The sequence below is a fragment of the Podarcis bocagei genome, assembly GCF_964188305.1.
Source record: "Podarcis bocagei genome assembly, chromosome: 6".
Classification (NCBI taxonomy): domain Eukaryota; kingdom Metazoa; phylum Chordata; class Lepidosauria; order Squamata; family Lacertidae; genus Podarcis; species Podarcis bocagei.
The window spans coordinates 47,986,956-48,009,076 of record NC_138130.1 but is presented as its reverse complement, the minus strand read 5'-3'; the positions used below and the strand labels follow the sequence as shown (position 1 = coordinate 48,009,076).

General features: G+C 42.3%; 1 protein-coding gene across 2 annotated transcripts in view; it reads left to right on the top strand.

The window, feature by feature from the left end:
* SRPX (sushi repeat containing protein X-linked) overlaps positions 1–18,944 on the top strand; it is a 30,213-nt gene extending 11,269 nt beyond the window's left edge. The window contains exons 2-10 of one of the 2 annotated variants that reach the window (XM_081197800.1): positions 2,771–2,830; positions 7,400–7,591; positions 8,899–9,075; positions 11,703–11,829; positions 12,238–12,359; positions 14,026–14,205; positions 16,265–16,398; positions 16,587–16,708; positions 18,417–18,944. In XM_081197800.1, the coding sequence (XP_081053926.1) occupies positions 2,771–2,830; positions 7,400–7,591; positions 8,899–9,075; positions 11,703–11,829; positions 12,238–12,359; positions 14,026–14,205; positions 16,265–16,398; positions 16,587–16,708; positions 18,417–18,597 (1,295 nt within the window). In that variant the 3' untranslated portion in view covers positions 18,598–18,944. The remainder of the gene's footprint in view (positions 1–2,770; positions 2,831–7,399; positions 7,592–8,898; positions 9,076–11,702; positions 11,830–12,237; positions 12,360–14,025; positions 14,206–16,264; positions 16,399–16,586; positions 16,709–18,416) is intronic. The other variant, XM_081197801.1, reaches the window with a different exon arrangement.
* Positions 18,945–22,121: the final 3,177 nt, after the last annotated feature.

Genomic DNA, 22,121 nt, shown 5'->3' with positions numbered 1-22,121 from the left:
GAGAGGTGTATTGCTTCTGTAGGATTTCTCTTGAAAACAAGTTGAAGCATGTAATTTCAAAAACAGTGGGATCTTTCTGAAAAACACCCTGACAGAGCAAACTAAATTATTTGCAGCCCCCAAGAATTTTCCTCACATGGAACTAACTCTCTTCTGTGCTTTTAATAACTGCACCTGCATGGACTGGAGCATGGTGAAATTTATGGTGCATGCATGGCTTAGGGACTGACAGTTTAGGGGTGGGAATCTTGTTGCCCTCCAGATGTTGTTAGACTCCTGTTCAGGGATGATGGGAGTTGTAGTCTTAACAACATCTGAAAGGGCCGCAAATTAATCACTGGCTTAATCCTGTGCACGGCTACTCAAAAGTAAGCCCACTTTGAGTTCAGTGGAGTTTACTTTCTGGTAAGCAAGTATAGAATTGCAGCCTTAGTGCTCCATGGAAGTTAGCAAAAAGTTCCATTAAAAATTAATAAGGGGTTTTAAATGTTCTTGGCATTTTCTGGAAATAACCACTGAAAGAGCTAACTCTTCAAATATTGCCCACCAGTCTGCTACTTTTACATGATGCATCTTTGAGGAGCATTCAGTCTAATTCTCCGAAAAATTGTTTGAAAGAATACATTTTGTTGACACTTTTCTTGAGCTGAACATTGAGACCAGAACCCCAGAATTCTGCCAAATAGTGCACAACAAAGCATGAAAAGCATTCCTTTAGTAACATCATCAAAGCCGTTAGAGACTGCTATTTAAATCTTACATAGCTCAGCAGTGCTTTAAAATTCTACTAAGTTTAGTGTTTTCTACCATGGAGCTGTTGACATGCCAACATGTCTGCCGACATCAGCAGTTTTAAAGAAAGTAACAAGACTGGGAAAACTGTACTAGCAAAAGTGGGGGTGGGGGTGGTAAAGGAAATTGATTCTGTCCATGAGGAAGATCAAGCCTACTATAATAGTCTGTCTTTGGCACAATGATGCGGGTTATGACCTCTTTAAAAAAAAAAAGGAATATTGTATTCTGAAGTGTCAGAATTTTCTGCAGTTATACAGTTAACACATTTGTTGCATATGATAACAGAATCCTTCCTTATGCTACAATTTGCTTGTAACATAAATGCTATTTTGCGTCATTCAAACTACATTGTGGCTATTACTTTGAAAACGTGATTCCTCATCCCTTCAAACACACAGAAGTGTCAATTGTGGTTATGAGTGCTCTTCGAAATGTGGTTACTTGAGTACCGTGAGCCTGTGCTTTCACTGGTGGTGAGTGATAGTTCCCCTCTTTGCGTGCTTGTACCAGTCTGTGAACCTTTTCATAATCACTTTTGATAGTAGTAGTAGTAGTAGTAGTAGTAGTAATTATTATTATTATTATTATTATTATTAGTATGTCCTAGGGCCATAGATGTTAAAAAACCCACATAACCACAGTGCTTTAGTGAATGATGTGTGGATGATAAAAAGAAGGGCTGCACAGCCAATCACAGACCGAGTTATAATAATCCCAGCTTGTTTGAATTTCACTCTTCTGCAGGGGACCCGCTATATCTATTCTATTAAAATGCAAAATAAAAGAGGAGACGAACGTTTAACAAGACTTATAAATCTTTGAGGGGCTATATGGCCATCTCTTTTATTTTATTCATACCTCATTCAGCATTTCCTTAGATAGGATTATTGTACCTTAATGTGTATTGCATATTCTGCTTGTGATTAATAAAGTATCTGTGCAGTTCCTCAGATTTTCTCTAGGATTAGCTTATATATTTTTGGTGGATGGATTCCTCTGTGAAAAGTAGCTGGTTCTAAACACACTGCTACATACAATAATCTCCACAAGCTGACTTGCCAAAGGGATGAGTTGGTGTTATTAGCCCATCCACTCCTGTTAAACAGGTGCCTGGCTCTGTTGAAGGTGATTGTGCCAGTCATCTGTTCCATGAGTTGCATGGAGTGACCCAGTTACATCAAGGGTCTCCTGGTGCATATGGGAGGATTTCATTTTATTTTTACCCCAGTGCATCACTCTGCTTGGACATACAGGGACGAATCCTAAAAGGATTGCCCGCAATTGCCGAATAAAAGTGAATATATACCTCTGTACTCTTGTGTTGAAAGTTTATTTTAATTCAATTAACACAAATATAACATTGCTGGTAGAACGTCGTGATGCTCCAGGTCCACCCAGGTAAGCCTTTTTTCTTTTTTTTTTTTTACAGTCTTTATATTCAGTAGTTAAATAAAATGCTATTTTGACTGGCCAGAATAGCATTAAGGTAAAATGGATGTAATGGCATTTTAGCTGCATTGGCTGTGCTGAGTAGCTGTGATTAAGCTCAGTCACATATGTATCTGGAATGGTAGTTACATCTGTATTCTGCCTCTACAGCTGTTTTCTAGAATGGCTGGTGCATCCACTTGTATCTTTTGAACCATCTTATAGTGAAATATCTCTTGAGACTTGTGTAAGATCTTAATTTGTGATGGAAGTTCCTTACAAGATGAATTGTAGCCTTCCTTGACACAATATATATTGGGTAACAATTAGACTCCATTCGGTTTTAAAGTGTATATCTTTATCCATTTCACTATAAACTGATTTTGCTGCAAGTCTAATAAACATGAAAGCTTACTCAGTTTAACTTGCTCTAGGATGTTTGTTACATCCTAATTCTGCCTTCGCTCATCTCTGCAAGAGCTTTCCTTACGCTTTTCAAGGATGTTGTTTCCTTGCTTGCTGCAGTTGTTTTTCTTTTTTATTGTAGGATCGGGATACTCACCGCTAGAAGATGATGAAGACATGTATGCACACAATAGATATAAAGGTGAATGCTTTGCTTATATACTAATGAGGATCACCCATTGCCAAGAAAGCTTTTTTATCCTTTTTCTGCTTGGAGCATGAAGCCTTAGGGTATGTCTGTGCCAGCCAGATTTTTTTGCACGGTTTATTTATTCTGTGAATAGCTGTGAATGCCCTATCATGATTTGAACTCCATTGCTACGTTGCTGTGGTTTTGTTTGTTTCGAATCCATGAAAATATGTGTATTTACATCATTAATACCCTTATACAAAATATTCAAACTGGTTTGAATATTTTGCACCCCCAAAATAATGATTGTGCACAAGTCATGTATGATGTTCCTTCCTTTCAAATAATCTTTACTCTCCCATCTTACTCATGCCTGCTTATTTAACAGTCTTACAGATATATTCTCAAGTCCCTGGTTCTGATTTTGTAGAGCAATGCATAAGATGAGTCTGACATGTAGGTGCAAAAATCTGGCAACCCTTCTTCCAGAGGAAAGAAATGGAGGTGTGGGGGACGACGACCCACAGTTACTCTAAACGCGATATAAACCACATGGCTTCCAAGTTGTATATATGGAGAGAGGTAGGAATGTTAAGCTGCCATGGAGATGTGCTGACATAGTCACAGCCTTGGAATTGCCAGACTTCATGTGTGTTTGAATTTTCTGTACTTGTTGCTGTTGAACAGCAGAGGATGGTAGAAGCACTACTCATGGATTCTCCTTTTATTTCCAAGGAAAAGTTTTTAATTATCTGACATCAGTTTTTGGAGATCAAGCAGATAGTTCATGTTAATTAAAAATAAGCTGCTTTCTTCTTTCATGCACCATAGCATCAAAATTAAAAGTTGTCTGTGATCTCTACCTGATTGATGATACTTTACTGAGTTTTTTCCATAGCTTTTCAATAGTATCAGTTCCTCCCCCCCCCAAAAAAAAGTATGCTAATTATGAACCAGGCAATCCTAAGAATTCACAGGTAAACTCATAACCTTTATTAAGAGGATAGTGTTTGCAGCCTTTCTAAAGAAATCAATTGCTGGTGACAACTGAAAGTGAAATGGGTTGTTGTTTTCATTTAACAGGCTTGCAAAAGCCCTACCTACCATTCTGCCCTAATGTATATTTTTGGATAGAGCAATAGCTTTTTTATATACAATGGCATACTTAGATATTATTTGGAATGAAGCAACCTTCTTATGGCTGAGTGCTTCTCTGACATTGATTATGTTTCATACATTTGTAATTACCCATGTTGAAGGGAAGTAATTAGAGAGCTAGTGAGTTTTCTGTGTGTTTACTTTTGTGTAACGGGTAAAGGTAAAGGGACCCCTGACCATTAGGTCCAGTCGCAGACGACTCTGGGGTTGCGGCGCTCATCTTGCTTTATTGGCCGAGGGAGCCGGCATACAGCTTCCAGGTCATGTGAGCAGATGACTAAACCGCTTCTGGCGAATCAGCAGCGCACGGAATTGCTGTTTACGTTCCTGCCAGAGTGGTACCTATTTATCTACTTGCACTTTGACATGCTTTCGAACTGCTAGGTTGGCAGGAGCAGGGACCCACCAATGGGAGCTCACCCCATCATGGGGATTCGAACCGCCAACCTTCTGATCGGCAAGTCCTGGGCTCTGTGGTTTAACCCACAGCGCCACCCGTGTACCTTTGTGTACTTCAGCATAAACAGGATTATTCAGTCCACACCAGTATCTGTCTCAGCACGCCTAACCTTATTTTTCCTTAAATCTATTGGATTGCATCTGCGTTTTGCTGTCTGAACTTTGGCTAATAGGGTTACCCATTCTGTGCAATGCAGACTCAAAATCTGATGGTGTAATAAAGCTATAGGAATGCTCAGGGTAGAATGTGAAATCCAAAAGAACAGAAGCTGGTATCATAAAAAGTAGACCTTAGAGCTTAATATTTTGAAAGAATGGCAATTGGAACCTTCATGTAGAAGGTGCCTATAACTCTGTTCATAACAAAAAAACCATCCTAGTAATTGCCACTAGCTTCATAAACAAAACCCACCACATATCCTGTGAGCTGAGCTCACAACTTAGCAACACAGTGGATTAGGAGGCAAGCATATTGTTGCATGACATCTCCACAACTAGAGTAAGAAGAAAGAATCTTATTTGCAAGGTGGGTAGTCTAGTGTGGTAATCCCCAATCCTTGCTGTGTTGTGGGCGGGCTCTATTGTGGGTGGAGGCACCATGGCAGTGGCACCAGAGCAATGGTGTCTGTCATCATGTAGTTCAAAACTACCAGTTGTACCATAGTAGGAGTGGGAGGCATCTTGCTGTGGCCCAATGATCATAGACTATGTGGAGCTGCCTTTGCAGGTGGCTGAGAGATTTAATTCCAGTATTCAGCTGCCAGGCTGCAGACTGGAATTAAGTGCTGTCCCTGTATTATACCAGAGCTTCGTAGATTGCACTGGCTCAAACTGTTTCTGAACTCTGTTTCGAAGTACTAGGTTTTTTAAAACCCCCACATATGATGTTGGGACCGAGGTATTTAAAAGGTTCCTTCTGCCTTCTACATTCTGCAGTGACTTTGATAATTCTATCTTGGCATAACTCCAGAGTTAGTAAGAATTTCATATGCCTGCATTATGTATTCCTGTAGTGCTTTACTCCTTGCCTCCAGTCAGTTGAATATGTCATTTCTGTTTCAATATGCAGTAGAACCTCGATACAAGAGCATATCCAATACATTTCAGAAGTTTTGAAAAAAGGAGTCTCTGTGCTTGTGTCTATATATGTCAGGAATATATATTCTTTATTGAATAGGCTGCTAATGTCCCTTAATCTGGTACATCCATGCTTGTGTCTATAGTATCTGTCAGGGAACTGCCATCGGAGCCAAGAGTGGAGGTAAGGCTCCCCGACCATGCAGGAGAAGGGACCAGTAGAGGGAGAGAGAACACTCCCTTTGGGGAAGGTAATCAGCGTGACACCGGGGAGGAAGGGGATCAGGGAAGGACTTCGGAGAGAGGGCTCCAAGACTCTTCCACAGAGACCAGCGGGGAGAGTCCAGGACCTCCGCTGGCTACGCCTACTCTGCGCAGAAAGCTTCCACGCAGGGAGGCTAGGTGGAGACTGGGCGTCAAGGAATTTTTATGTTGGAAGAAGTTCAGGAAACGCCCACTGACGGATTCTGCCAGTGACTGACACAGCCATGGAGAAAGGGCTGTCCAGCCAGGGAAAGGTTTAGCCAGGCAACGTTGCCTAGAGCTTCAGCATCCTTTACGCACGAGCAGCCCCAATTCGCATTACAGTATCCTACCATTGGTATAAACAATGTGGTAAGTATTCTATCATTCCTCTGCAAGTGCAGAAATTTTACAGAGCAAATTCCACTAACCCAAAACTAGAGGCCTGCAGCCCCTATTTTGGCTGGTGGGTTTCAATACCACTACCCTGCTGCCCTTCTACCACCTTGCAGCTGCCCAATCAGCAGACCATGGGATAATCTCCCTCATCTCCTGCCCCCATCCCTAGCACATACTTCCCCCATCACCTATCTCTCTCTTGCATGTGTACCTTTTACTGTGACTCATTTTTAAAGGTGACATTGAGCCTTGAAGAAAAAGGCTCATGAGATTCCTTTGCCTTGAGTAGTGTTTAAACTGAATTGCCTTGGCTGTATGAGCGTTGTGAAGCACATTAATTCATCAGTTTGGATGCTATGTGTAAGTTTTTGTCGCACACCCAGTATTACATTGTAGACCAGCCCCCTCTCTCCAGCGCTGCCCCCAGCCTTGATCTCCCTTCCTGATGCATACGCCATAGGCAGGGCACCACTGCCTCAAGGACAGTGCAATATCGATTCACCACACATCAAACAAGACTTGGCTTATTAAGCAAGATTCCACTGTTTGGGATAATCATTACTTCTAACTCTTGGACACAGAACTTAAAATCCAGCATTATATTAAAAAATCATTTTAAGTAAATATATGATCTTATAACCAAACGGAAAATAGTTTGGTTTCCTTTTGAGGAGAAAAATTTAACAAAATATCTAATAATTCTAACTGTCCACATGGTGGCAGGCTTAATCCGCAAGCAGAAAACTAAGGGGTCAGTGCTCATCCTCCCACTGCACCCGTGCTAGTCATTCCTCTGATTTTTAGTGGCTCAAGATTTGAACAGAAAATATAATTCATATGCCACACATAGAAAGCAAATGCCTTTGGTGCTGTTACTTTGGAGGGAATCTATAATCAGCTTGCAGTCTACCTCTCTGTGTGTAATTTTATGTTCTCTTTTTCTTCCCAGTAAACTCTAGTCCAACACCACTTTTAAATGTGTGGGTTTTATCCCACAATGTGTATGCAGAACTCCATTCAAGCAAGGGAATTTCCTCTCCCCTTCACCCCCCCCCAAAAAAAAATTGCTCTGAAGGGGTCCCCAACCCTCTGGCACAGATTTTGAAGGTTGTGGGGAGAGGAGAGGAAAGTTCCATTGCACGAACAGATGTCAGTTGTGCAAGTGGAATTGCAGCCTTAGATACAGTCCTGTATTATTGTGCATTTTCTTTTTCCTCTTATAAATGCACGTATGTCTTTTACCAGATACACCATGGTGCTCTCCTATCAAGGTGAAATACGGCTATGCCAGCTGCAGAAGCCCTCGCGGAGGGTATTATAAAAACGTCTTGGGAACGAAATGTGACATTCGATGTCAGAAGGGCTATGAGCTGCACGGTCCCCAGGAGCTTATGTGTCAGTCAAACAAACGCTGGTCTGGCAAAGTTTTGTGCAAACGTGAGTGGATCATTACTTTGGCTCTCAGTTCAGTTGTTTCTGGCTAATCAGCCTATATCTACTAGAGAGGCAAGAGTTTTTTACACAGCAAAAATATTAACTCTGTTTCTCTATGCATTCTTTATCAATGCTTTTTTTAAAAAAGTTGCACATACAGAAAACATCCGCAAGGAGGTTAACAAGGACAATCTCCTACCCCAGTATTAGGGAACCTGTGGGGTCCCAGTGGTGGAGCTTCATGCTCCGGCACTGGGGGGCGGAGAACTGGCGTGTGTCCCGGGGGCGGGGCGTCCAGCGCAGGGGGGGGCAGCCATGATGGCACCCTGGGGACTGTGCTGCCGGGAACGGGGAGCTTCCTCCGCCAGTGGGGGGGGGGTCTTCCAGATGTTGTAGGACTCCCACTCTCACCAGCCCCACCCACTATAGGGTTGTATAAATGCTAATATTTGAGCTCCTAACAGCCTCACCATCTAGTGTCTTAAAGCAGAATATTTTAAATATTGTTTTTGTAACAATATCCTTGCCAGGATGGCTAAATAAGACCCGGTTTTACGATATGGAAATACAATTTGTTGCCTTCAACCTCACCATTCCCAGCTTAATCCAAAGCACAATTTGCTCCAAGTGTAAGATAGCAGCAAACAAGGCAACAAGGCACACCTTGCTAATCACTGTCCAACATAAGGCTGTCCACTTGAGTTTTGGCAATTCCGTCTTCCCTGAGCAGTTTCACAGCAGACCCGGTGGGGGGGGGGGTGGAGGTAGAAGCAGGACTGCTCGCTTACTTGACCTTGCCTCAGTCTGTGTGTGCTCATGTTTTAAAGGCAATTCAGCCATTTCAAAGAGTAGTAAAGTACCCGCTGCATCCATTACTTTGGCAGAGGCAGAAGGTGTGTTTTCCAGGGGATTATTCCAGTGGTTCTTTTCTCTCTCTCATTGGCCCTAATGGGGGGGGGATAAGCCCACCAGTTCCAGGATTGACCTTTCCTGGGAGCAACAGCTGTGCTTTGGATCATGCAGATTTAAGGCCTCCACTGACATGCCATCAGCTTTCGACTGGAAGATTGTTTCATGTTACATATACATTAACCATGATGAACACACGAGAGATGCAGGGTGAAGTATTGGAAAGTGACTCCACTAGTAGTGCATTGCTTTGAAAGCCCTCATATTTTATCAGTTAATCTACACTGACATGCATTTGCTGTACTGCTTTTCGGTGAATAGGTATATCTTTGCATATAGTGCAAAGTTTTTTAAAAAAATATTCTCATTTGATTTTGGTTGGGTTTTTCCCCCCTCTGTAGAAAAACGTTGCTCAACCCTTTCGATGCCAGGTAACGGAGGATTCAAGTGTTTAGATGGTGCATATTATAACTCCAGGTGTGAGTATTATTGTTCGCCAGGATACCAATTAAAAGGAGACCGAATAGTACAATGTATGGATAACAAACTTTGGAGTGGACGGCCAGCTTCTTGTGTTGGTAAGTGTGGCCTGGGAGGATATGCAGAGATTGCCTACCTTTGCAGCACAACTGCTGCTTTGCAGTTATATTGCTGCAGCTAAAACAAGATTCGGAGCTCACCCGTGGTCAGGGATGATGGGAGTTGTAGTCCAGCAGCATCTGAAGTGCACAGGTTCCCCAGCCCTGAGTTACAGAGTGTGTGTATAATGAGAGAGGGGTAGTGCATTGTTAGGGCTGGGGAGACCTGGGTTCAAATTCCCACTCAGCCATGAAGCTCACTCCACTGGGTTACTTTTAACCATCTACTATTCTTTAATCCAGTCTACTTCACAAGGTTGTTGCAAGGGTAAACAAAGGTGCATAAGAACCATGGGTTGCTACCCCTGAGCTCCTTGGAGGGTGGGGTAAAAGTAAACAAATTCTCTTTAAATGGCTTGACAGTGGGTTTGATAGTAGATTATTTTCTCACAAACCTACCAGCCTGGCAGAACTGCAGTGCACACATTTGCACTCTGAAAGTAAAAATGACACTACCAGATATGAACCATTTTATCATTTTATTTTATTTTTTAAAATCAGGGACACTTCAACGTCTGTTATCTCCCGCTGATGCTCTTCTGACCTTTGTGAAAATGTTTGTGAAACAGCATTGGAGGCTTTCTAGGATGACTTTGCTGAAATGGTGTCTCACTGTCTTTCATTGATTTTGTTTAATAGTTTCTCCTTATGTGGCTCAAATTAAATTTGTGGGTTTTTGTTCTGTTTTGTTACATTGCTGCAGATAAGAAATCCCAGTTGAGGAAGTTCCAATTAGTCATGACTTCTCACAGTTCTGCCCTCTCCACTACAAATTAATGGGAAGAGAGGGGCGTGTGTGCGCGCGTGTCTAGTGATTATCTCTAAGCAGTTAAAATGGCTTAAAACACTGTGGCCCAGCAAGAAGAGTTCACTGATCCATGAGTGCTTGGAGATGCAGTTCCTATAGTAACCGAAGTCTGGTGTCTTAAGTAGCTGAAATTAATAGTAATACAGGGAAACTATGGTCCTTTGCTATAGGAGACTCATAAACATACAGTGGTACCTCAGGTTACATACGCTTCAGGTTACAGACTCCACTAACCCAGAAATATTACCTCGGGTTAAGAACTTTGCTTCAGGATGAGAACACAAATCGTGCTCCGGCGGCGCAGCGGCAGCAGGAGGCCCCATTAGCTAAAGTGGTGCTTCAGGTTAAGAACAGTCTCAGGTTAAGAACAGACCTCCGGAACGAATTAAGTACTTAACCCGAGGTACCACTGCATATCAGAAACACTGCAATTCTCAGGAATGTTTCCATTCCTTCTTTCATTTAATTTTGAGTATGCACATATTTAGGTAATGGCTTAAGCACCGAGAATTTGGATCCTTTCGCACACAACTGCTTTACCTGTAGAACTGCTTGTTCTCATGTGCATAGCAAGCAGATTGCACTGACAATTTTGCACCAGCAGCTACTTGTCATTTTGCATATCCTTTCTCAGACTTCATTGAGAAGGGCTACAGTTGTACAATGAACCACCACCTTCTGCTAATAGGAAGTGTACCAGAAGACTCCTTTGCAATGAACAGGGACCAGCTGCCCTGCGGTGGGAGAGCAATCAAGTGTACTGACTCTTTAATACTGCTTCATGCATTATATTCTCCTGCCTCTCCCCCCGGCATGTATCATGCTCAAAAACACTATTTTTCTAGAAACAGAGGTGCCGGACCTTGCCATGAACACCTCCCTTGTTTTGTTATAATGGCAGTGGCACCCACCTGAGAGGTGCCAGAACTGAGTTCTGGTGAGTTCCCTGAAAAAAAGCCCTGCTCAGAACATAATGCATCGGGAAGCCTGTGTCATTGGGCTCATATAGTAGGACCCAGCCCTTGATAAAGAACACTGTCAATAGTCTTACATTGCATTTAGGTGGCAAAATTCATACAAAATATTTTTAGAGGTGTCTAGGTGAAGTTGCCTCTAAACATGCAAGTAGACCTTTTGCATTCAGAACTGCTCTCCAGAATAAACTAGATATTCAATCATTAGAATGCATCAATACACTGAAAAGTTATTTTTTATATGAAGTTTTTTTAAAAAAAACATCGGAATGTTCTGGAGATTAGAGGAATTTTCAGGTGCATAAAAATGGAAGAAAATAACAAGGGGTGGTGGTATGAAACTATTTCAGTGCTTTCCTGAGCTGCTTGCTTTTAATCTTAAGAAAATATCTTCTTTTTTCCAATAATCTCCATTTGGTGTTATTAATGTTGTGCCAGAGTCAATTTTAAGTGTCCTGGTAGCAGTTTGATGATTAACTTGTTGAAGATTATTTCTGCACTGTTTGCATTGCCTGCAGGATATAGCTTAAACCAAGTGCTATTACAGTGGATGCTCGGGCTGCGAACATGATCCGTGTGGGATGCACGTTTGCAACCCATAGCGGCGTGTCTGCGCATGCGCAAAGAGCGATTTAGCACTTCAGCGCATGTGCAACTGCCGAAACCCGGAAGTAACCCATTCCGGTACTTCCAGGTTTCGGCGGTCTGCAACCCAAAAAACGCAACCTGAAGCGTCTGTAACCCCAGGTATGACTGTATACCTATACCCGTGTGTTTATTTTTAGATATGGAGCCGCCTAGAATCCAGTGCCCAAGTGTAAAGGAGAAAACAGCAGAGCCCAATAAACTGACAGCCAGAGTGTTCTGGGAAACCCCAGAGGGAAGGGACACTGCAGATGGCATTTTGACAGAGTGAGTGAAAATGTGTGAACTAACTAATGTATATAAAGACATGGGTTGGATTTAATACACAGTCACCCCTGGAAGTCTGTATGTGCCCACAGAACTTGTATTTCAAGTGTTCCTGGTCTGCTTGGTACAGGCAGAGCAAATCCGGCTGCACAGGTGATTTCTGATTCAGGAGTTGTGCTTCAAGCAGTAAATCTCCAGATAAACCTCCACAGGGACAGTGTTTGTTCTTGGTTATATATGTAGCATTCTGTTATATTTGCTGCCAGTGAGGAATTTTGGGAAAGGATATATTGCCCAACTATAATCAGAGCTGCAAACTGAACATTAATCTTCTAAATTGTATTCCCTAAAAGGTCCTGTCTCTGCAACAATAATAATTATTGTTTGCAACATTTTCTTTCTTTTTAGCGTTATTTTGAAAGGACTACCACCAGGATCACATTTTTCAGAGGGAGATCACAAGATCCACTACACTGTGTTTGACAGAGCCGGGAATAAGGGAACGTGCAGATTTTATGTTAAAGTTAAAGGTAAGAACATTTGCTGTTGGGGTTCGAGGAAGCGCAGACATCAAAGTTAGGTCCTATTTATTTATATCTTACCTGCAGCATGGCTGCTGCTGCTGCTGCTTTTGCAGTTTCTCTGATGGTATTCAGTGTATGTGATCTTCATTAACCAGGTGGGTACAAGATGTAGACAATGCCAGGAGGTTGTGGCATCAGTCCATTATACTTCCTGATGTGGGAATATATGTAAAATCATATGCCTCTATTCAATTTTCCTAAGCTAGGGATATGCAAACTTGCCCCCACTTTGTATTTATTTATTTTTATATCCCAGGTGAAAACTGCTCCCTTTTTGGGGGACAGGCTTTTGGAGGCTGATAGGTGAAATAATTTCTGAGTTTTGATTGTTTTAATCTTTATTATGTGTTATATTTTGTGTTGCCTTAATTAGGTGTAAATCAATCTGTGACCATTTTCGTAATGGAAATATCTTAATAAGTACAGTGGTACCTCGGGTTAAGAACTTAATTTGTTCTGGAGGTCTGTTCTTAACTGAAGTACCACTTTAGCTAATGGGGCCTCCTGCTGCTGCTATGCCGCCAGAGCACGATTTCTGTTCTCATCCTGAAGCAAAGTTCTTAACCCAAGGTACTATTTCTGGGTTAGCGGAGTCTGTAACCTGAAGCGTCTGTAACCTGAAGTGTCTGTAACCCGAGGTACCACTGTAATTAAAACTATGTTCCACAGTTTTGGAAGATAGCTAGGCGAGAGGTGCCAAAAAGAGCCCTTGTGAATGGTTCCATCTTCACCAGTTTGAGTTCTACCAGGGTATGTCGCTGATAAGAGCGGCTACGAATAATTAGTGGAATGCCCTTGGTTTTAGTGTTGGAGGAAGCATTGCTTAAGAAATGGCTTATACTTACGGAATAGCCTGTCTGAGAGTTAGCTGTTCAAGCTTAGTGACTGATGCACAACTGGAATTGTTCACACTTTGTTACTGCTGCTGCTGCCATCACCCTTCACCAAATAGGGCATTTTGCAAAAATATATAAATCGCAATACTGTTGTTAAAATCATAACATTAAAATCACAGAATCAACCAATAAGAAAATTAGCACCACAAAAGTACTGGGCTGTTTGGCACATAGCAATGCCTTCTGCAGAGTCTGGTTTTGCAACAGCCCCTGCTTGGGCAGTGGAATAGGGCAGCCCCCTTGCTATGTATACTTTGGAAAAACAGGCAGAGAGCCGGGCCCACAGTTCTAGCTGTTGTGCCACTAAATGGCTCTTGGGGGAAGTCTTGTGCCACTGGATGAGCAAGAGGAAATTGGTAATATAGAGGTTGTATTAGAAGCTATGATGCCTGCATATTGCAGCAATTAGCAGCATTCTGTGAATTAGCAATAGACTGTGCTAGGTCTAAACTCTGCCATGCTGATGTAGCATAAGCTCAGGGCTGATAACAATATAAGGAATATCTGGCTATACTATGTATCAGTTAATATATGTGAATGACACACCTATGTGTGTTAATGAATCTATATGTCAAACTGATTATAAAATCAAAAGATGCTGATGTCTCTTGAAGGCTAAAAAAACCAAAACCCATGCAATTGCATTTTCATTTCATAGTAGTGATGTATTAGGAGAGAAAATGAATCACTGAGTGCTCCTCATTTTGTGTTTACAGTCAGACGTTGCGGGAAACTGAATGCTCCAGAAAATGGCTACATAAAATGTTCTGGTGACGGGGATAATTATGGCGCAACCTGTGAATTTTCCTGCATCGGTGGATACGAATTGCAGGGAAGTCCAGCACGAGTTTGTCAGTACAATTTAGGCTGGTCAGGAACGGAGCCAACCTGTACACGTACGTAATGAATCATTCCAGTAAAAGAGCAGCACGTGGGGTGGCAGGATTGTGTGTATTGTGGGAAGACTTGCTTAGCACAAACATTGTAATTGTTCCACATGCTTCAACACTTGCAATTGTTCACTGGGTTTTGGCTAGCAAGCTGTTTATGCAGGGTTAAGCAAATGAGATGTTGCTAATGAATAATGATCTCCGTGTTATAAAGCTTACCTGTCTATTGAAGATGACATGATACACAAATCTGTGGCTAAGGCTAAATGCAGTATTTTATTGTGTTAATGACAAGACAGTTCTCACTTTTTCCAGAGGTGTTAAGTCACCCTGACCCACAGAAGCTTGTGGGAAGTTGCATAAATGCAGTGAGGCTTTTATGCTATTTCCTAATCACCAGTTTTATATTCCCCATTACAAGCTGTTTTAAAAACTCATATTCATGTTTAGAAACAGCTTGCAATGTAGCATTAGCAGGCAAGGGTGCTGGGGAGCTCTGCCTGGATGTGTAAAAGAAGCAGCTTTACCTAACACACACATTAAAGAGCTGTCTGTGCTACATCCATTATATACGGATTTCCTTTCTCTGGCTTGAGATTTCTTTGCATCTCTCTCCTGTTCTCATTCTATTGATCTCTTTCTCTTTCTTGATAGGAATTGATTACTAAACATCCGCCCACATTCTCCTGCCAACTCAAAACATGTGCAGATTTTGCAAAGTAGATACCACTTAGCATCTGGAAGAAGCAGTAATTTGTTGCAGGTTGTGAGTGAAAAGATTTAAGTGTGATTCTTTTCCAGTATTCTGGCTGCTAGATCCAAGATGCTTGGCAAGATATGCATGCAGAGCACTTAAGTATTATGGACATCTGTATCATTAATGGCTAGCAGACTTCCTAAGAGCTGTGTGTACCAGAGAGGAGCCCAAACCAGGCCCCAGGTTTTAACCCTCAGCATGGCTAGCTAAAATATCTTAAAGGACAGGAAAAATCTTGCCTCAGATTCTGGAGAGGTGATACCAGTAAGAGTAGAGAAACCTTTGATGAGCCAATGATCTAACTCAGTAAAGGTATTCTCATAAGTTTAGAATGATGCACCAATATGCCAGTATAATGTCATAATATTTGGCATTACTTAATGTTGTGTGGAGAGGTAGCATTGCGTCCAATCTCTAAAATTAGGACTGCCCAGATGTGTCCCACAGGCATTGGTGGGTGATTGTGCATGAAACACGCTTCTAGGACCCCACTCACTCTGTGAGCCTGTGAGGTGTCAGGTCAAGACTTCTCTTGATTGAATGCTTGCCTTATTTGAATCTCTTGCGTACTTTGTGTAGGGAAGACGAGTACTTTTAACCAATCTGTTAAAGCAGAGATAGCAACATGTGGCCTTCTAGCTTCTGTTGGATCATAATTCCCATCATCCCTGATTTCCTGGCTAGGTCTGATAGAAACTGGAGTCCTACAACATATGGAAGTTCACAGTTTGCCTGCCCATGTCAAACTTTGCCTCATGAACTAATGACACAAATAGGTGGCGGGTTAATTATTCAACGTGAGTGCTTGTAATGTACATGCCACCACAAGCCCATTTTCAATAATCACCATGACATGTTTACATGCTAGTTTGAATGCTGGAAAAAATAACATCTCTGCAACACAAGTATATGCAGCAGAATGTGTCCAGATCCTCTACCAGAAATGAACAACAACTGTGCATTTCCTGAATTTATGCAAATTTCTGATAATCCAGAAAGAGATCTAAGGCTATAACCCCTTCAGGGCTTTATTTGGGAGTGAATTCAGTTGAAACCAGAGGGATTTGCTTATGTTTAAAATGCATAGTCTCAGGCTGCAAATCTTGCTTTTGAGTTTTCTGTTGCTGTTAAGAACTGAGCTACCATTTAAAACCTTGGTGTTGAGTTGAGAACATTCTTGATTCTTTCAATCTGCTCTGTCCCCTTTTGACTTCCATGACCAAATCAGTTGCCATTATCTCCAGCTGCTTAAGGTTGAAAACAGGTCTGTTATGATGATCATCATTGTCTTCTTGCTTGTAATTTCAGCCATGAATATTAATGTTGGTGTGAGGACCGCAGCAGCCCTCCTGGACCAGTTTTATGAGAAACGGAGGCTGCTCATTATATCCACTCCGACTGCAGCCAATTACTTCTATAGATTGCAATTGGGAATGCTGCAGGTGAGGCACAGCTCCACTTTAGCTCCCAAAATAGTGTAGATGAACCGTGTCTTTAACAGTGCATTAACTTTTATGTCTCGAGAGTCCCTAACATTACAGGACCATAATAATAAGCACACATTGCAGAAACTCCCATTACGATTAATCCACTTGATGTTTATCTCCAATTCTTATCTTGATTACTTTAGCCAGCGCTGTGTGGTTTAGATCTCCGGCACGTGACCGTGATTGAGTTGGTTGGAGTCTATCCAGCACAGCTGGGAAGAATAGGCTTGAGACTGATGCCTCCTGCGCTGGCTTTGCAACTCAGGTAAATTAAAAACTCTTTGTTGCTAATAATTCAGAATTGTTCCCCCACCCCAATATTGCCCTTTAATGTCTTGATTGCATTTTTAGGGAAGCACAATATTTGTTTAAAATAAAACTGAATGTGAGATTCCCTTGAGCAAACAGCATCCCTGAACAGAAATTCTGCATGAGTTGAATTCTGCATGAGTTGGAGAATTATTTCTCAAGGAGACGTGGTGCAAATTTTATAGTCACCAAGCAGTGTATAGAAAGAATATGCCTGTTCTGATGTTTAATCTTGCAATCCATTTTTCTGAAGCAGAGCTCTGCCTTATACCAATTACTGTGTCCTCCAGCCCAGGCTTCCGCAACCTTGGGCCTCCAGATGTTTTTGGCCTACAACTCCCATGATCCTTAGCTAGCAGGAGCAGTGGTCAGGGATGATGGGAATTGTAGTCTCAAAACATCTGGAGGCCCAAGGTTGAGGAAGCCTGCTCCAGCCCACATAAAAGCCTGCCTTTGTAGACTCAAAAGTTATATGATAAACAGGTACATTACCGTACCTGCTTCTTCCATGGCAGCTGGAGGTGGAAATGCTGCTCTACTTATTACAGGTCTGGAGTCTACAGAAGATGCACTTTTCCTATGCTTAGAGCTGTACAAATGGGATGTTCAAATTGCCACTATATCAGGGTGGCAAACCTCTGGCCCTCCGATGTTGCTGGAGTCTAACTCCAGCCATTTAACCATTAACTACAATGGGAGTTGGACCCAACATCAGGAGCGCCCCAGGTTAGCTACCTCTCCATTGCACAGTAAGGGGATCAGCTGCTTCATTCCACAATTGAGCGTCATAGCTCATATTGATAAACCAGGACATAATTGGCAGGATCATGCTATTGTTGAGTCCAAACCTTATTTCCACCTATTGCAAGGGGAACCAGTTGTTCTACTTTTCCTCAGCACAGATGTGTTGCACAAGGTCAGTTTGCACTGTGTTTCAGAGTTAGGGTCTTTTATGCTCATAGGAATGTAGTGGTCCCACTAAGCCTGTACCAGTCATTTGGAAGAGTAGGGAAATGATGGAGTTTTCAGCACTGCATCAGTGGCTGGTGCTGCTTACTGTCAAGGCTGTAAAGAGGAAGTAGGGATGGGCAGGCTGCCCAACACAGTGGGCAGCATGGTCCTTCTGGAAAAAAACACACCAGTGGACAAAATCTTGAGCAACTTTCATAGATGTAACACGATAACTTGTACAAGATTCACTGTAGCAGCTTTCATTCCAAGATTGGACAATTGTCTTTTTATTTCATGGTCTAAATTGTATATTGACTGGCTAGCTGTGGCTGAGAGTCCAGTTGTGCATAATCTTTGACTTTAAAAAATATCTGAAAAAAGGGATTGTTCTTTCTCATACTTCATTGCAATGGATAGTTATGGCCATACAGCTGTGGAGCGTGTCTTCATGGTGCCCAGGCTGCAGGGAACACAACAGGGCAGGTATATGTCCTTCCAAGCAGTTAGGATTGGACTGATTAGAAGGGTACCTGTTTGTTAACGCCCTGCTAGGCCCACGCTGCTTTGCGAAGCTCGAATGTGGGCTCGGACTTTCAGCATGAGGAGCAAATGGTGCTCAGGGCAACGGCTTTTGCTATGCCTCTGTGACCATACACGTAATGTAGCTGCTTATTTTGAAAGCAAACCAACTGCTTCTCTCTTCATATTGTCAGGTTGTTGCTCCGCATTCCCCACTATAACTTCAATATGGTGGTGGTTGATAAACATGGTGTGGACAAAGAACGATATCCTTTCCCAGCGACTCCTGCTGAGCTCTTTGCTCTCATTGATACTTTTCCTTTGAGAAAAGAAGAAATGAAACTGCAAGCAGAAGCTGGCCAGTCCTGTCCCTGAGTCTGGATTACAGCCATTCGCGTGGCGGTATGTTGCTGCCCTCCCTGCCCCTCCGGTGCTACTACACAAAGCATGGTATTATGGAAGTCACTGATGTACAGATTCTTTTTTTAAAAAAAATGTATGTTTGTGTTTAGCTTTGTGTGTGTGTGTTGTGGAGCTTCCTTTATTTAGCATTTTACATAATGCCTCTTCACTATTTCCAGAGATTTCTAAGAAAATCTATAGAAGAGAATGAAAATATCAAATTACCTTGGTTAGGTTTCCAGGAATGCCTTTGAAAGTTGCTCCCTGTGTAAATGTTTCCTTTTCTTTTTACAGATCTTTAATAAAGATGTTGTTTTGCAGTTTATGGTATTAATCTTAAGCATTTGGGTATGGAGTAACTACAGATAATGCTAAGGCATTGTATTTAAGATACTCCCAAGAATGGAGGCAAAGAAATAAACAGAATTATGTCTTGATGATCAAGTTTATAATTTTGGCAAAGTTTATAAAATTAAAATTTGGCAAAGTTTATAATTAGTACCTGCAGCTTCTCTTTTCTGGCTATACTGCTTTATTCTGGGGCAGGGCATAAAGCAGGAATTACAGCCTGAGGCTTAGTTTGTTTTCTAATTTACCAAAGAAGTAATGTCATTAACCATTTTTAAATGTTGTTCCCACAACTTTTTGTCTTGCAAATGTTTGGGGACTACAGCTCCCATCAGCCATGCATGACAAATGCTCTGGGATGATGTAGGCCTTGGCGATGTAGTGATACATCACCCAGGACTAGAAGTGGTGGCTGCTTCACCCAGCGGTATATTGTGGGTGAAACTGCCTCTGCTGAGTCCCTCTGCCACCAGCACCCAGCACATGAAGGAGAGACAAGCTGCGGCAGAGGGACTCTGGAACTGTGGTGGTTTCACGCAAAATATACCACCGCCTCTGGTCCTCATACCACTGAGAGAGGAACATGCTACATTGGCCAGGGCTGATGTAGCTTGTTTCTCCCTCAGCTGCCCGCACGGGCAGGTGGCGCCTTTAAACTTATCCGTTCAGGGGCATGCAGCTCCTGTTCCTCAACGGAGCCCCACTTGGCCTCTGGCTTGTGCCAGCTGGAGGCAGGGTCCGTTGCACTTGAGGGAGCCCTGCCCACAGCTGGTGCGAGTTGGAGGCAGGGTGGGGGCTCCTTTAAACATGTCCATTCAAGGGTGTGTGGCTGCCTGCTCTTCAACAAAGACGTCAGCCGGGGGCAGGAGCCCGTTCGCCCCTGGGGTGAAACTGCCTCAGCTCCCATGGTGAGAGCTGAAGCAGTTTCAGCCCACGCCTCACGGGCTGGGGCCAATGCAGCTTGTTTCAACGTTGCAGTGTTTTGCCAGAGTGTGATGTTCGGTCTGGTGATACATTGCAATGTTGAAAACCTAACATCACCCATCTTAACAACCACCTGGAGACCACCAGCTTGCAGAAGGTTGGCATGAAAAACCAACTTAATATTCTAAAGCTAGGCTACTAAGTAATCAACGTTAGAGTCATTTCATAGTATTTAACAGGGGAGGGTGAATTCCCTTAAACTTTGCTACTCTCGCTAGACTTTTCTCCCGCAAGGATAATTATATTCTTAAATTTAAAGAATAAGCATCAATAAGTAGGGTTGGCTCCAGACATGTTCTTCCACAAATGGGAAAAAACCCCTTCTGTTCATTGGCCTTTGAGCCATTGGCAGGAGGGACACAATTTGCACCAGTTCTATTTCATACCCTTAGCATCCTGTGAGCAGAAAATCACCCACAGGGAGTCTTAAACAATATCCCCTTGGGTTGAATCTAATATATTTTATGAAAACAAACGTAGCTCATCAGCAAAGATTATTTTCTTATCCCATGAGGACCCATGCAATAACAAGTACCCATCTCTGTTCTATTTTGCAGCATTTTGCAATTTTACTATAGCTGAGGGTTAGAATGACTTATTATAGAGGAGAGAAAACCTGTTGCCAAAGAGGTCAGCAAAGGCAACAATTTCACCTGCCTACACTGGGAAACAGCGACCTAGAATTGAGGTGGGGAACCTCTGGCCCTCCAGCTGTTGCTGGACTAGCTCCTGTCATCCACAGCCAACATGGCTAATGATCAAAGCCTTGGGGAGGCCTGGGGGTCCTGCCACCAAGAGGGCTACAGGATCCACATGCTTGAACTAGAGGAGTCCCTGTTTAAAAATTCAGCTTGCGCACAGATCAAAATTTTAACATGGTGAAATATTTTAATTGCACACAAAAATAAGACCTTTTACACTAACTGCAAATGAAGCCATCTCTCCCCCCCCCCAATCCATAAGTCTGTATAAATACATAGGAATGTACACTAAAGCAAGCCTGCATGGGGGGAAGTTCTGGCTGACTTTTGGTAGGGTTTAACATAATACAGTTCCCTTTGTAATTTGCTACAGTTCATGCTCAGCATAATTGTTCCAAATGAGACAACAGGAAAAAATACATTAGAAAGACATTGCACACAACAAAGCATTTTTGCTGATAAAATAATAATAATCTAACTTACATGGATGTTTTTAACACGCTGCCAAAGCCATCTGAAGACTAGCAGGATAAAATTCTGCAGGACAGTAGTTAAAGCAAGCAGTTAGCATAATTTATTGCCACAGTTGAGTTGTGCTAGTCAACCTCTTAAGATTCAAGCAGGGGAATGAATCCACCCCATTGTCTTCTTAAAAGTTGGAGCCTGGTGGCATGAGGTGGTTATTCCATGGTGTGCTAGAGAGCACATTACTTGTGCCAGTCAGAAGGCAGTATCCCCATGGACTTTTGCTGCAGACTGAACAGCATCGCCTGGTAAAGTTACAGAAGAAACATCTTCACTTAGAGCAAGGGGTGACCACCATTCGGCACTTCAGAGTCTGTTGGACTCCTATGAGCTGCAGCCAGAATGGGTGATAGAGATGGGGAGGAGCTGGTGTCCAGCAGCATCAGGAAGACCAGAGAGTAGCTACCCCCGATCCTGATTTTTTTAGAGGATCTACTATTTTTATATGCAAGTATCCACACCATTGCCAGAAAACCCAGTAGGCACATGTGAAACACGGCAGAGTGTGAGACCTGTGTTTAGTAAACAAACTGTGTGTCTCAACTAAAGAGACCTTTTTTTGGGTGGTGTTAAGACATGAAATTTGTGGATTTTGGGAGGTTCTCATATTTGAAAAGTGGAAGTCTGGACTTTTTTTGTACTTTCTGACTTTGGGTCTTTAAAATGCAGTTAATATCTATCTATAAGCTGGAAAATTACAAAACTGGTGTAGTTAAATGCAAAAAAAAGAGAGAGAAAGAAATGGTAACAATACTGTTATGAGATTCTATGATCTGGTTGCGTGGCAATATGAAGAGACAGGAAAAGTTTGAAAGCTGCCACCATACCTGCTCTACTGAATTCATCTCTACCCTGTGGGATACAAAATGGTTAAATAGAAAACAGATCGCCACACTTCATTTTGTCATTCATGCACCAGCCACAAACCTAGCCTTTTGG